At 37.4% G+C, this 16397-nt stretch overlaps 1 protein-coding gene across 3 annotated transcripts in view; it reads right to left on the bottom strand.

Annotated features, from left to right (window-relative positions):
- Positions 1-958: 958 nt before the first annotated feature.
- SLCO4A1 (solute carrier organic anion transporter family member 4A1) overlaps positions 959-16397 on the bottom strand; it is a 75595-nt gene continuing 60156 nt past the window's right edge. For all 3 annotated transcript variants that reach the window (XM_074288786.1, XM_074288788.1, XM_074288787.1), the window contains 7 exons: positions 11992-12146; positions 9205-9400; positions 7275-7440; positions 7003-7175; positions 6421-6485; positions 5177-5325; positions 959-1989 (listed from right to left, as the gene is read on the bottom strand). In XM_074288786.1, coding sequence (XP_074144887.1) covers positions 1825-1989; positions 5177-5325; positions 6421-6485; positions 7003-7175; positions 7275-7440; positions 9205-9400; positions 11992-12146 — 1069 coding nt within the window. In that variant the 3' untranslated portion in view covers positions 959-1824. The remainder of the gene's footprint in view (positions 1990-5176; positions 5326-6420; positions 6486-7002; positions 7176-7274; positions 7441-9204; positions 9401-11991; positions 12147-16397) is intronic.

The raw sequence follows: 16397 nt of genomic DNA, 5'->3' as shown, positions 1-16397 counted from the left end.
TGTTACAACAGGTGTGAAAATCTTTAAATATTAAAAATACAGTACCTGTACATATATACAGTTTCAGCTTAGACATGGTAAATGCACACAAATTTTTCAAAAGGTTTAACCTCCAGTACGTATTTTGAGCTTCATATCTGAGCATAGTTTAGTCACACTTTCTATATACTATCTATTAGGCCTAAAAGCTGTAGCTTCATAAGTATTTACTTACAACAAGTCCCATTTTATTTATGTGAATGGCCCCCTTCTCAAAGGATCCTCCTCAATGGTCCAAGTCAAGTAGTCACTACAGACTTTAAATAGTCAACAAAAGGCCCAATAAGTGCTTGAGTGGGGGGCAATGTGGTTACAGAGCAGCTCTACATTGCAATGGTCAACAAAAAGGAAAAAAAGGTATACACAAAGGGAAACTTTTTTCATGGTACTGTAGTTTAACTGCTTTAAGCCTTTCTTTGTTAGAACATACACATAAAATCAAAGGGCAGGCCATCTACACAGATAACTGAAGCTATAATGGACAGTTACTTGATTCAATGGTCTGATTTTTTAAAAGGGCATGCAGAGGGTCTACTTGTATGTAGAAGAGTTTCCTTTGTCACACTTGGGATTGAAGTCAAAATGGGTAATATCTTCACAAATAAATACAAATTGTGCTTATGCGTACAAATCTGAGGGAGACAGAGAAATGAGACAGAGAGAGACAGAGACACAAAGACACAGAAACACAGAGAAACAGAGACAGAAGTGTGTAGAGTTTGGCTCTATCTTCTTACTACATATCTCATCAGTAGTTTTTTCCAAGAGAGAATAATAATTTCATACATTCACCAAGATTCAATAAAAATACACAATTAAAAAAGTCTACATATCAAAGAGCATATGAGGAAACCATCAAACTAAATTTTCCTCTTCTCTGAAAAAATTCCAACAACAAATTCTAAAATTCACACGTAACTTTCAAGCAAACTCAGCCATTTGATATATTTTTAAAAAACTAATCTAAAATTGCATAGATCCTTGTTTTGTGTCTCTATTTTTTAAAAAAGCTATCAATGCCTCCAAGTGGATCCTTAGATGTCTTTCAAGATGACCTATTTCAGATCTCTGAAATAGAAACCACAGTTGAGGAACCTAAGGAGTTTAGGAAAAGGTACAGGATCAGAGGCTTTGGCAGTGGCAGAATGTAAGGAAGATCAAATTGGAGTCTGATATTCCTTGTGCTGACTTGGCTGAGCCTTCTGCTGCTCCCAACATCAAATAGGAATCTACCCATGACATACACTGAATATCCACTATGAAGTCGTGCATGGCGATGGTGATGCTGGATTCAGACAGGCGCTTCTTGCCTTCCTATCAAGTCCAGGTGGCTCTTTTCCTTCCTGTCTCCTCTATTTAGTCTCTTCCTGCTGTTACCACCTTTTCTTTTGAGGAGGCAGAATTAGAACAAAGGAACTTTGTGCTTTTCTTCTATGTCCAGAACTGGACTCATCCTTCCCTTCCTTCTCACTTCATGCTTGCAAGTGACTAGAACAAGTTTTGTTTTCTTCACTGAGGAAATCAAAACTTAAACCATCAGTTGTCTCAATATTAAGTTGTCTCAAGTTACTCTGAAACACTAGCATCCAATATGTGCTTTTTAAAATAGATGGGAGCACATCAGAATGGTTAATCAGTTTTGTTAAGAACAAATAAGTGTTTAGTTAGCCCTTCCAAGGAAACCCAAAGCTATTGGTTACAGATGTAAGTGATGAAATTAAATGGGAATGGGAATTTCAATAATACAGTGGGACATGGGGCTGAGATGGAGTGACAGTGTGATGTTTAAACGCTGTTCTGGGTTTGTAGGGCAGAGCCATGCTCTTGGAGGTCAGTGGTGTTTTCAGAAGCACTTGAACTGCTAGGAGGAGATGCTACTGCAGAGTCTGGGGACCCTCTCGGTGGCTTATACAGCAAACAGGCCGAGCCAAAGAAAATGATCCCAAGCACCTATGAAAAAAGAGAAAGAGTTGGGTTTGGTTTTGTTCTTTACTGATACATCAAGAGAGTAAAAGCCTAGCAGGATTTCAGAAAAGAAATAGTATTCTAGAAGATCAAAGTCAGAATTTACAATTAGAACTTTCATTTTTCTCTTTTCTTCTTCAAATATTCTAGGTTTAAATTTACACAGGTATAAACTCCCAGACTCTTGTCAGAATGTCCAAGCAACTTTAGTATGGTATTCTATTCTAGGTCATTCTGGAAGCAGAGCTAGAGAATACAGAATTCCATCCCCAAGTTGGAAAATGTATATCTCTGATGCTGAATACATGATCGTGATGATGAAGACAATCTGCCAATCATTTACTTCTTAGTATTCAAACAACTCTGTAAGATTATAACTTATGCTAGAAAGTACCAACCTGCATTTACTTCCCTCAAGTTCTCTTCACCAATAAAATCACGTCTACCCCCTCTTCCATATCTGAATGAATGAATTCAATATTTGTTGAATGATCAATGAGTTAAAATTTAAATGTGAATAAATTCACTAAACAAATGTCTAAGTTACATGTAAAGGTCTATATCAGTTCTGAAAAGTACAACTGTTAATTCAGACCTAATAGAACTCTAGGCTTAGGTCAGGAAGGCCTCCATTCAGATCTGACTTTATACACACTCATGTGTGATCCTAAGTAAGACAATATCTGTTTGGTTTGATTTCCTCATCTGTAAACTGGAGATAAGAGCCCTACTTCCCAGAGTTGGGAGGATCAATCAAATGAGATAATATTTGTAAAATTCTTAGCATAGTGTCTGGCGCATAGTAGGGATAACATAAAAGTTAGCTGTTATTATTATTTTTCAGAAGAACTTTTGGTGGGTATATTTCAACTTGCCAATGAGCATTAAAACAATATTATGAATTGAAGGTTTCTTAAAAAAGAACTCCAATGCATATTGAAATATATGCATTGACTTTATGTAATTTGGAATAGTTAAATTTGCTTTAGATAGAGAGGGCAATGAGAAACAGTGTTGCATAATGGATAGTGCTGTCCTGAAAACTAGGAAACTCACCCAAATGGGTTTTGTATGAATAAGCATAGTTCCCTATGCCAGTGAAATTGCATGTCCAGTGCCTGTCCTATAGAAGGTAAAATGGTGTAGTCTCATTTTAAATATTAACACATTATGTTCCTATATTCTTTATCTTAACTTCTTTTGACCATTTGTAATAGTGTTGGAAGGCTTCAGTTAATGTAAGTCTGAAATATAATATATGATACATAGCTATCCCTTTTATTGATAATTGAAAGGAAGCTTAGCAACTGCTTCTTGGATATGTTATACAATTTTGCAATTTTATAGTAAAAGCTAACCCCTATTAACACTACCACATTAGGCTAAGTAGGTGTTCTTAACCTTGAGCCTATGAACTTATTTTTGTTAAGATATTTTAATAGCTGTATTTCAGTATAATTGATTTCCTTTGTTAAGTCTCCTGAGTGTGATGAAGCCAGCTTGTACCAGCCCCAGGACCCAATTGTGAAATATTCACCATGAACATTTACACTTCAGAAATGAGCAAATGCTATGAATCTGGATTTGATTTATTGTTTTCTGAGATGTCTAGACTTAATAGGGGAATGGAAAAAATGTTAATATGCAGATTAAATTTAAAAGTGTATAGTGAATAAATTTTTCTTCTAGATAACTAGTTGTTAAATATTTGCTAGCACAGTTCTATCTGTAATTCTATGTATTTTATTTCACATATTTAAAAATGTTTTCCTGAGAAGAAGCCCATGGGCTTTAAAACAGCCTGCAAAAGGGATCTATGCAAAAAAAGCCAAGAAATTCTCTGAGATTCCTTCTATGTTTTTAATGTGATCCTAAAATATTGTAATGCACAGATCTAATTTTATGTTAAATAATATGAATGATAAAGGAAAATCAAAAGACATCATTGACCAACCTTAAAATTTTCTTATTTGTAGAAAGGGATATTATGACCTAAAGTAAGGACCCCTGTATTAGGCTAATTCTATAGAATTCATGAAAAACCTTTTCAGAGAAAAAAATGAAATCCAAAGATTTGATATTTAAAGTTGTGAATTGAGCTTCTTCCTTCTTTCTCAATGAGAAAAATATGAGCTGTAATTGTCATGGAATCATAGACTTAGAGCTGTAAACCAATCAAATCTTCCTTTCTCAAATGGGGAAGCTAGATCCAAGAGACTGGTTTTTCTAAAGAGGATATGAAATCAAGTCTTCTTGTCTCCAAGTCCATCATTTCATTATGTACCCTAGCAATCTCTATAACATTCTGAGTAAGTAGGCCTTTTGGTAGCCTTATAGGATGACAGAGGTGAAAGAAACCTTAAAGGCCATGGCATTCAACCCTAATTATACAGATGAGAAAACTAAGAGCCATGGAAATTAAGTGATTTATTTATTTACTTCTTATTTACTTGTTTGTTTATTCATTCATTCATTTGTTCCTTCATTTATTTGTTTGTTTATTTATATGCCTAATGTCCTCCTGGTGGTAAATGTCAGTGTTAGATTTTTGAATATAGGTCTCATGACTCCAAAGTCAGTATTTTTCCAATCTTATTGAGTTGTACCAATTATTGAGTAAGTCAACATAAAACTATCTAAGGAATTAGAATTCATGTTTTCCAATGCTAATTGAAAAGAGCCAGGATGAAGGTTATCTTGTATATTTGGCTGATTATCATGGAAAAGAATTACACCAACATTAGCACATTAATCAAAATATTAATACAAGAATTAAATATGCAACTTTGGGGTTCCCCATTTTTTGGTGAGGAAAAACTAATCATTTTCTTGATTCCTTAAGATCCCTAAGGGTAGATGATTGTGTATATTGATAGCTACAGTCCCTAGGTAAATTAAAAGGGAACGTTGCTATTATTTAGGCTCTTTTCTGGGGGATAAGGGAAGATGTAGAGAAAAGAGCATGGCAGCACTAATCAGAACACAGAATTTCCTGGTTGAAGATCCTAGTTCAAATTCAAAAATAGACTTGATATGCTGATTTTTTGGCAAATCTTACTATAAGTGCAAAAGATATTTTTCAAATTCAAACAGACTCTTGAAATATTCCTTGCAGGGCTCCTAATTTATAACATGACATGAACTAAGGAAAGAAGATATGCCCCTAACTCACCTTGTAAACAATTCCAGCAATAAGAATATAGTGGCTCATAGCAGAGTTCTGATAAATGTAGCAGGATCCCTGATCTCCACATTGGTTCTGCCAGAGTAAGCAAGCTTTATCAATCACCCAGCCAAAGGCAATTGGGCCTGGAATTCCACCTGTAGGGAAAGAAATAGCATTTTATATGAACAGAATTTCTCTAAGCTGGGTCTTGATGTTAGTCCCACAGTCAGTCATCAAATATTTATTAAGTGATTCTTATAATCTAGGTACTATTCTAAGTAATAAAGATACAAAGAAAGGCTAAGAAAATAGCCCTAACTTCAAGAAGCTCACATTCTAATGGGGGAGACAATAAGTAATTCACTAGGTAAATGCAAGATACACAGAGCAGGTAAGAGAAAATCTCTGAGCAAGGTATTAGCAGGTGAGAGGACCATGCAAAAAGTGAAATATGAGCGGAACCTTAAAGGAATCCAGGAAAGTTAAGAGGGAGTGAAAGAAATATAGACAAGGCAAAGACATGGAACTGGGTGATGGATTGCTCTGTGCCAGAAATTGCACGTAGAATAGTATAGTTTTATTATAGAGTATGTAGGGGAATAAAAACTCTAATAATACTAGAAAAATAGGAAGGAGCCATGTTAAAAAAGATTTTTGATACTACGCAAGGAATTTTTAAAAATTTGATTCAGGGGGTAACAAAGAACTCATTAAGTAGAGGGTTGACATGGTTATCTGTGCTTTAGGAAAACACATTATTTGGTAATTGAATGGAGGCTCTGTTGAAATGGGGAAAGCTTGAATTTGAATGCAATTGTCACAATAGCCCAGGCAAGAAGTGATGAGGGTTAGCATCAGGGTCATGGCTGTGTGGATAGAAAGAGGGGACATATATGAGAGATGCTATGAAGGTAGAATGACAAATTTGTTATGCTCTGTCATGAGACAGAGGAGGAAGGATAAAACCATATCTGCCAGCCTTGGGTGGTTGAAAGGATGGTAGTGCCTCTGATAGTAATAGGGAAATCTGGAAAAGGAGATTATGAAGGAAATATATTTTGGTATATCCAATGTCTTCACGATATGGAGCATTAAATTCCACGAGATAGTTTTTGGAAAAAGTTAAATTTGTTACTTAAAATTAGTAAATAACATTCTTGAATTGTACTTCTGACTTCTCCTGATGGTTTTAGCAGAAGAAAGCACATGGAAACTCCAAAATATCATCTCCTTTTTATACTATACTGTACCTAGAGTGCGTACAACAATCCATTGAATTCCTAGTGCAAAGGATCTCTGCCGGTCAGAGACACACCTATAATACAAAGAATCAGAGTTAAAAGAGCATACAAAACTGGTATTTTTTGGCTACAGACCCAGTTAGAACACACTGCAAGAGCGGCACATACACTACATCAACATCCCTTTTGGGGGGTTCTTATTTAATGAATATGATATGTATAGCATTTGACTCATTTGGTGGTCATATGGCTCAATGATGAAGGCACCAGATTTCCAATCAGTAGGCCCGAATTTGAATTCATGATTCTGCTACTTCACTGGGTCTAGGTCATTTCTTTTTTGGGGATTCAAATTCTTCATCTATAAAATGAGGGGTTTGGATTGGGTGACCTCTGAAATCTCTTGCAGCTTTAATTCTAGGATTCTATAATCACTGTATATTATACAAAATTGGTCCCTTTAGAAGAAACTATTCAAGAAATCATGGGCAGAATTCTAGCTATGTGGTAGCTGGGCTCATGATGTTCCAGAGTGTAACTTGCTGAAAGCAAGGTTTTAGTACAGATCAAAAACCCAACCCAGTTTCTTACCGTAAAGTTGCAGTTAAAGCAGGAATGCTGCTTAGGAATGTAAATAAAATTACAACGAATACGAAAACCAGAAGAAGGGACTTTCTCTGACAAGATGAAGTGCATTTCCCTGCTGTAGCATGACCCAAACGATAGGGGAAATGCTGAGGAATACAGCTACAGTCACGGTAAACCTGGGAAGCCCAACAACATCAGACCAATTACCCAGTGGAAGGAATGGATCACGTTAAAGTTTTTCGTAGAAGTAAGTCAGCGGAGACAGCATCACCTACCTTCTTACCCCCCTTTGGAAGTATGGACACTGTGGAGCACCCAGCATGGCAAGGAGAGTAGTACATCACATTGTCTGTACCACACACTGGACTGTAGATCTCCCTCAAACATCCACATTTCTCATTGCAGGAAGCCAGCAGCTGTATGCTGCCTTCTGGCAAGATGCTAGAGAAAACAGGAGATTCAGTTCAGTGAACATTTATTAAGTAGCTATTGTGTGACTGGCACATAAAAATGATATATTCCCTATCCTCAAGGAATTTATAGTCAGCTGGGGGGAGGAAGGAATATATGACACACAGAGCCATAACTAAGACTTCTGGCACTTGGAACAGAATTGATTGGGGGGTCTGAGGAGACCCAGACCTCAGAGCAGCTGCTGGAGAGACTGGCATTCCTGCCATTGCCACTGATCTCATGTGGCACAGGTCTCCAGGTCTTGCATCACTATCCTGAGGTGGATAGAATTGTCCTAACATGGTAGCTGTTGGGGGAGGCAGTCAGACAAGGCAGGTCTTGAGAGAGGTAGATAAAAACAAAGGCATCATTGGGGGAGACTGTCCAGGAAAAGGAGCAGGAGAAGATCACACTTGGGGTATAAAGCCACAGAAAAACTACCAAGCATGGAAATCAACTGTATGCTGCCTTACTATTAGCTTCCAGGGATGAAGCACTGCTTGTCATGGGCTGGTTATAGCTTTGACCTCATTCACACAGAGAAAAGGTACCTTATACTGTAAGGTAGAGTGAGATGGGAGCAGAAGAGAGATCCAAACAAAATGCATTTAGAAATTCAAGGTGGAAAAATATTTTCATATAGTTGGGAGACATAAGGGAAGGCGGCACATGAGCAGAGCCTTGAAAAAAGAAAGGAACTCTTCAAAGGAGATTGAGGGATGAATGCAACCCAAGCATGTGGGATGGCCTGCACCAAGCCAGAGTCCGGATTTGGCAGAGCAAGTTCAAAGGGTATCTAGTAGTTAGTTTGGAAACAGATGGAACAATGGAAACAGATACTGTAAAATAAGCCTGCTGTTATAGGTTGGAACCAAATCATGGCATGGGATGGGGTTCTTAAATATATGACAAAGAAATGTTTAAAAAAAAACCACACACACCCACACGAAAAGATTGATGGAAAATATGGGGGAGGGGGAACAAAAATTTTTAATTTAAATTCTCCCAAGGAAAGAATGTGACCAATTAATCTTTTGCTTCCCCTATGGTGTCTCACCACCTATGATTTTAGAGGAATGGAGACATTCAATTTAATTTTTTAGATCTGAGAAGTAGTCATAGAATCATAAGATTTAGAGGTTGGAGGGATCTTCGAGCTCGTCTATTCTGCTTCAGTTTGTCGTAGGAGAAAAGTGAGATTTCCCCAAGAATAAAACACCAAAGTCTGCAGAGCTTTGAGCTTCACAATATCCCCGCAAGGTAGGTATTGCCTGAATTTCTATCCTCATTTTAGAGAGGAAGAAATTGAGGCTCCCAGAATTTAAATGGCTTGCCCACTGTCATATGGGTCAGAGGTGGGCATGGAATTCAGATCTCCTTCTCCTACCTGTAGAACTCCAGACCTTGGAAGACCTGCCTCCTTACCCGGGAAGAGAAGCAGCTTGTTTAGGTTTGCAAAAATAGTAAGTGACAGTAGCAGGCATCAGTCCCGAGTCTCTAAATTCAGCGATCTACCCTTTATAACTGATTGTCTTCTTAACCAACAATTTTTTTTTAAGTACCAATATTACCTGAAAATCCATTTTTCATTTTATGGGAACATCAAAAATCTATGAAAAGCTAGAGAATCTAATCCACCTGAAACCCCTCCTCAGATCTCTCAGGAAACACCACCCCACGGACCACTTTTGTTTCTCATGGATGCAATCACTGTGTGTCACTCCAACCAAAACATAAGCTCTGTGCTCTTACCTCCCGTTATATTTAAGTGTCACACCAGCCACAGGCATGTTTGGACAGTGCATGAAAAATATGAATACGGCTAACAGGCTTATCAATGTGCAAAAAAGGCAGAACTTGATAATCCCTGAGCAGCGGAGCTTAAATTTGTTCACGAAGAATCCACCCAGGAATGTACCTCCTCCCCCTGCTGGCACCACCAGGTAACCTACAAAAAAAAAAAAGAATTTCATTGATACGTCTACAAAGGAAAAGGAGACTGCTGAGGGTTGGCTTTGAGCCCCTTCTTCATCACTAGGGTGCATAAGCTTCAGGGTCAAATGATATAATGCAAGTAAAGGGTTCTGAAAAATGTGAAGTACTATGTAAACCAGTTACTCAAGCACTTATTAAATACTCTGAGCCAGATACTATGCTATGCACTGGGGCTATAAAAACAAAACAAAACAAAAAGGATTTCTTCACTCCAGCTTTCAGAAAAACCTGGAAAGGTTTATATGAATTAATGCAAAGTGAACATTGTACACAGTAAGACCAACATTGTGCAATGATCAACTGTGAATGACTTAGCTCTTCTCAGCAATATAATGATCCAAGACACTTCCAAAGGACTTATGATGGAAAATGCTATCCATATCCAGAGAGTGAACTGAAGGCATCTGAATGCAGATCAGATATGCTATTTTTATTTTATTTTTCATCATTCTTTTCTTTTGATCCATTTCTTCTTTCATAACAAGACAAATATGGAAATATGTATTACATAGTTGCACACATATAATTATATCAAATTGGTTACTATTTTAGGGAGAGGGTAGTAAGGCAGGGAAGCAGAAAATTTGGAACTCAAAATTTTAAAAATAACATTAAAATTTTTACATGTAAGCAGGAAAAAAGTAAAATACTATCAAAAAAATTCCTGCCCTCAAAAAGTTTATTCTAATTCAGGTGGCAAAATAGGAATTATTATTATTATAATTCAAGGACTAGAATATTGCTGGATCTGGGGATATCTTTCTGCACCAAGGGATATTAAAACATACTATTCAAATAAAGTAAGGTGTTTAATCTGTTTCATTCCGACTGTATTATTTATGAAGGAGCAAAGGTTCAAAGATTCAGAACTGGAAGAAATTTCAAAAAAAGAAATGTAAGTTCCTTGAGGGCAGGCTCTATTTCATTTTTGTTTTTGTAATCCCAGTACATAACATAGTTCCTTGCACAGAGTATGCACTTATTCAGCACTTGTTGATTGCTTGGGCAGAATGCAGGATTTCAGAAGGAATAAGATATTTTGTTAATTTGAATGGCTAATCTGAATTTGACCCAAGAAAGGTAGTTGCAGACCACAAGAAAAATATGAGTACTGACAAAGGGCCTTAAATTTCTGTCTTGACTTGAAATCTAACCTATTATTTGAGATGGGGATAAGGTCTTCTAAATATTAAATTCTCACATCAGTGTTGAAAATAGCTCAAATTTCACAGGTTTGTGTGAAGAAGTGTGTATATGTGCATATATGAGGGGTTGAGGAGGACACAGGGAAGCATAGTGCCATGTAGGGGGTGATGACTTCTGACCACATGGAATAATCACACTCACAGTTAAAATGGATGTAAATAAAAATAAAAAACAACAAAAATGATAATGATAACACCTAGCACTTATATGTCGACTTAAGATCGTAAAATTATTGAGCTAAAGGTCTGAAGAAGGATTTGAACACAAATCTTTCAGATACTAAGTTCAGAATTAAACCAATTTTTTCCAAGTAGCTGCCAATCAGCAGGTAAGTATCCTGGACAGTATTTGAATATAGATCTTTCTATCAAGTCATCCAGTATTGTACTAATTGGGCCCACTAGCTGCCAATCAACTTTGGGCCCTAGTTATGAAAGAAAGACACTCTGTGATTGGGAGGGAAGGAAGTTTCACAATATTCTGGAGAAAGGATACCTGCTGCCAGCAAGGCATACCAACTGATGCTATATTTTGAAAATTATATGTTGCCAGCCACCTGTGCCTAGTCTGGTCATAATGACACACACATTTAAGCATTTGAAAATTGAAACAATAAAAGTTGTTGCTCTATAACTCTGAGAACTTGATTGCTTGGGAGAATCACTTTGCTTTAAGATTGGATCTCCCATTCTAGGGATGCTTAATGCCAAAAAGGAATGGAAAAATTCCCATTTAACAATAGCAACATATTATAGCTGGATGCTGCAGTGAAGAGAGTGCTGGACCTGGAGTTAGGAAGGTGAATCTAGCATCAGGTATTTCTTAGCTGTGTGACCCCTCAACAAGACACTTCACCTTGTTTGCCTCAGTTTCCTCATCTGTAAAATGAGTTGGAGAAAGTAATGGCAAACTATTCCAGTATCTCTGCCCAATGCCTCTGGAGTCATGAAGAGTTGGACATGATTGGAAAATTATTAAACAATAAAACAACAACAAGGGAACATGAAAACTTAGTTATTGTCCTACCAAATGATGGCTAGGATACCTCACATATAATGAGGGGAAGGGGAAAAAAATTGAACTGGCAAAAAGTCAGTATTTGTGCTAGGGAGATTGGTTAACTGCGACTACTAAACTCAAATCTCCCCAAAGCCTCAAAATTTCTACTGGTTAAAGATTACGCTCATATTCATACTGAGCCAATCAGAGGAATCACAGTTCACTGTGAAAAAAGTTTCTTAAACAATCCTAAAGGTTTGTTAGACATCTGGTTAAGTTACGCAAAGGCATAATCCCTACAGAGAGATCCCAAGAAAAACTCACACATTCTGTTCTTACCGAATAAGGTAGCGGCTTCAGAAGCACTCAAACTGAACTGCGACTCGAGGAACTTGGGTCCAAAAGTCGACATGCCAGCGATGAGGGTGGCCTCCGTGGCCCCAGCTAAGCAGAGCAGGATGAATGTAGGGTTCCGCAGCAGCAGCCAGATTGAGCTGGAGAGCAGGCCAGAGCAAACCAGAAAAGAAAATCCAAATCATAGTCAGACGGCTGGTCCTGAGCTGGTATTCTTCAAAAGTCTTACTTGGAGGAAATCATAACTGACTAAAAAATTATGTAATAAAGTGATTATATCATAGATTTCAGATGATTCCAGGAAACATTTGTTAGGTGCCAGACACTACACTAAGACACTGGGAACCATAGTTCCAACCCGTAAAGAGTCTAATTTACTGAAACAGAATGTTATGGATAGTGATATATGTGCAAATAAATATAATATTAATACATACATATTATATATATACATGTATATATATGTATACATACATACAAAATAAATACAGAATAATTTTGTGAGCTAAGACTCTTAAAGGATGTTAGAGAATTCTAAGAGGGGGAGGTTAGGACTGGATAGTATTCCAGACATGAAGGAGGCCTGGTGCAAAGACAGAAATGGGAGAATATCACATACAAGGCAGCAACATGTAGGCTAATTTGACTGGAACAAGTAGTACATGAAGGCATAATCATTCTGGAAATCCAACTCAGAGACAGGTGATAAAAGACTTTAAATGGCTAAGAGAGGAGTCTGCATCTTATCCTAGAGGTAATAGGGAACAAACAAGGTTTTTGAACAGGGAGTGACATGCCTGAGTCACAGCTGGGTGAAAGATGGATTGGAGTAGATGGAGAAAAAATCATAAGGCATTAGAGCCAGAAGACATTTAAACATCTTTTTAATCCATCTCCCCCTGACTTTTTTTTTATTGTAGAGACAGAGATTGAAGTGCAGAAAAAAGTTATTTGCCCAAAGCTGCACAGCAAAGAAGCAGAAGATTCCAATCTCAAATCCAAGTCTTTTCATTCCCAAGTGTCTCAAGTAGGTTTTTGACCTTTGAGATGCTCTACTTTAAAAGAGAAAAATCCACCTTTTCTTCTGGAGATTTATGATTGACTGGCCTCTCCTCACCTGATCACGAGGGAGTGCCCTAAAAAGAGACAGAGAAACCCTTCTTTGTTTATGATTAGGTCACAGGATCTAGCGAGTTTAGTCTGGGGAAGTCAAAATACTGGCAGGAACATGACTGTGAGGGGTAGACAAACTTCTTCCAAGGTTTGCTTTTAACTCCTGATTCGGAGATGATGATGCATCTGGCTTGTTGTGCTGTACTAACCTATTGCAAAAAGTGATTTGCATTGTCCTGATGTTTCTCAGCCATTTTCAAGAGTGAATGGGGGGGGGGATAATTTATTATTGCCCCACTCAAGGGCAATAGAGCTAGGATTTACTTTCAAATCTGTTAATTCCCAGGCCAGTCATTATAGTTTCTATCAGCCAAATGCCACATATACAGACATTAAGAGGAAACAGAAGTAATAACCTTCAGTTTCACAGGCTTGAAAACTGAGGAACTAATTTCTCTTCTGCTGACAAAAGAGAGAACAAAGAAAGACAAGAAATCTGCTGGTGCTGTGGCTTATCTGGGGAAACTAAGCAGTGAGTTTAGACCCCAGGGAGTATTTGCAAGGTCTGAGGGCAGAAGACCCTGAAGAAGAGTTTCTGGGTCATAGAAAGAGAAAAAAGGTCACATTCCCAAGGCACTCTGTCACTGAGATGACTAGAAAGGAAGCCTGTGAAAGTTCGCTGACTCGGAAGGAAAGGCGGGCATTTAGCTGGTGGGTCAACAGGGCCCGGCTTCCAACAGAGCCCCCTTTGAGTAATACCCCAGCACTCATCTTGGATGACACTGGCAGGGGGTATGGTTGTAAAGCTGAAAAATGAATTGAGGAGGATGCTGTTTCCTCATAATGAGACCGATCAGGGCAGCCCAGAGAAATAGCCTTCTGCATAGAGTTCTTCTCAGAGACCCACTACAAGTCAGTATGAAGAGCCATTCTCCTTTATTCATTTGAAACAGTGCCCTGTCTAACCCTAATGAAGGGAGCTCTGCTTAACACTTATGCTATAGACTCAACATGTTTTGCTAGATTTTTTCAAAGGACTGGTTGCTAGGGTGGTGGGAGATTGAATGGAGTCATGGCATATGCAAATGTGTGCAGTAGCAAGCCAAATTTTAATGAAGAAAAAATACATATATATATATATATATATATATATATATATATATATATATATATATATATATATATATATATATATATATATATATATATATATATATATATGTTTAAACCAGATATGATTTCATCCCTGTGGGGAAGTTCTGGTTAAAAAAAAATCCCTCTCCCAAGTCAGATGAGTGCCAGCCCTTCGACCTATAGTCTTGGAGACTTCCTATCCTCTATGACATGATGCATCTCAAAGAATTTATATTAAAATTAAATTATAGGAAGCCAGGTAGAATAAGGCATAAAGTGCTGGCTTTGGAGTCAGGAAGCCCTGAGTTTAAATCCTACCTCATATGTTTACTAGCTGCTTTATTTGGGCAAATCACTTGACCTTTCTCATCCATAAAATGGGAACAGTAATAACACTATGAGGATAATTGAAAAACAAGTTAATTTATATTAATTTGCCAACCATAAAATGCTATATCAATGCTAGATATTATTATTATATCATTACTTTTTGTGTAGGGAAGGAAAAGGTTTCTCAGGGCCACAACCAGGTAGAACGGGCGCAGCTTTGTCCCAGGGGGCTGAAATTTAGATGGTGACAACTTTTGCACTCCTTCTACAGCTTAAGTACAATTGAGACTAGGACCAAATAAGCAAGAATAATGAAAGAGAAAACTCTCCCATGATCCTCTTGTTCCATAGACACATTCTAAGTGAGATTATCCATGGCCCGAGTTTTGATGCTTTCCCAGAAATAGCTTTGTGAAAGCCAGATTCACCATTGTACCACTTCTCTCTCTCCCCAACCTGACTTAGTCCAAAGGACAAAAAGCTAGTTATAGCTGTGGAAGGGAAGGGTTCCTATAAATTCCAGAAATAGAAATCATCCTTGACACATACACCCAACTCATGCTGTTGGAGGGATGGCGATTTCTCCTCCCTTGAATTTCTCATGACATCTCTTTTGGATGTGTCACAGTATCATAGATATTTATGCGATTTTCTTTCTTCCTCATCTATTACCTATTAAGGTATAATCTCCTTGAGAAGAGGGCCTGTTTCATATCATTGTATGTAGCTCACAAATATCATTGGATATAGCTCACATTGCTTAATCAATAATAGCTGCTGAAGCCAAACAATTTGACACAACTTAAGACAAAAGTAAAAAAGGAGATTTTCAAATCATAAAGTCTAATTGAGGGATGGTGTGATGCTCAGTATAATGACCAGGATACCAACCAAGAGTTAGGATGACCTGTGGGGAGCACTGCCTCTGACACAAACTGGACAAATTGCTTAGCCTCTTGGTATCCCAAAACAATCCTCTAAGACAAAGAACAGTTGCTAAAGTAAGCTCAGCAAAATTAAAGAAGCTCATTCTAAATAAGGTTCTATAACTTCCCTTCTGTATCAGGTGACTGGGTGCTATTTTCTGTATGCACAAGGACAGCTTTATAATGACATCATTCAATGATAATTTGGTAATTAGGTAATTTCAAAGATTGAGTCATATTGAAGAAGAGAAAGAGACTAGGAAGCCTGAGGAGCTGGGGGAGAGACAAGCTAAAATGCTATCCTGAAAAGTACACTCAAATAAAGCAATATTAGAGAACTAACTCCAACAAATAACTAAAACTTGAATTTAAAAAGTAAAAAAAAAAGCAAAAATGCCATTATTAAGAAGTTATATACATTGGAAGTTTGATGTATAATAGTGTATCCAAACTCATAAATATAGCAATCTTTGATGACTGAAAAAGAAAGGTGGAAATCACCCAGAAATTCTTCAATTGCTCAAAATCATAGAATATTAATATTGGAAGAGGCTTTATATAGAAAGCATGTAATCTGATTATAAAGAATGAGGAAGCTAAAAATAATAATGTTTTAAAATGATTTAAGTCTCTAAGCCCAAATGAAGAAATGACACTTTCAGGTACCAGAAGAACTGGCAATAGATGGACCCTCTGTCAGTGATTTTTCAAAGATCGTGGAGATGGGTAGTGATGCTTCAGGCCTTAGACATTTCAAGTGTCCTTATTATCTAAGAATGGAAGAGAATAGTCTACCAACTATAGGCTAATGGGCTTGACTAAGATAACTGTCAAAAACTTTAGAATATGATAATGGGATGAGTTGTGAACATCTAGAAAAGGGAATCT

This window comes from Sminthopsis crassicaudata, chromosome 2 (assembly GCF_048593235.1).
Source record: "Sminthopsis crassicaudata isolate SCR6 chromosome 2, ASM4859323v1, whole genome shotgun sequence".
In the NCBI taxonomy this organism is placed as follows: domain Eukaryota; kingdom Metazoa; phylum Chordata; class Mammalia; order Dasyuromorphia; family Dasyuridae; genus Sminthopsis; species Sminthopsis crassicaudata.
Note: the sequence above shows the minus strand (reverse complement) of the source record. Positions and strands in the feature narration are given on the sequence as shown.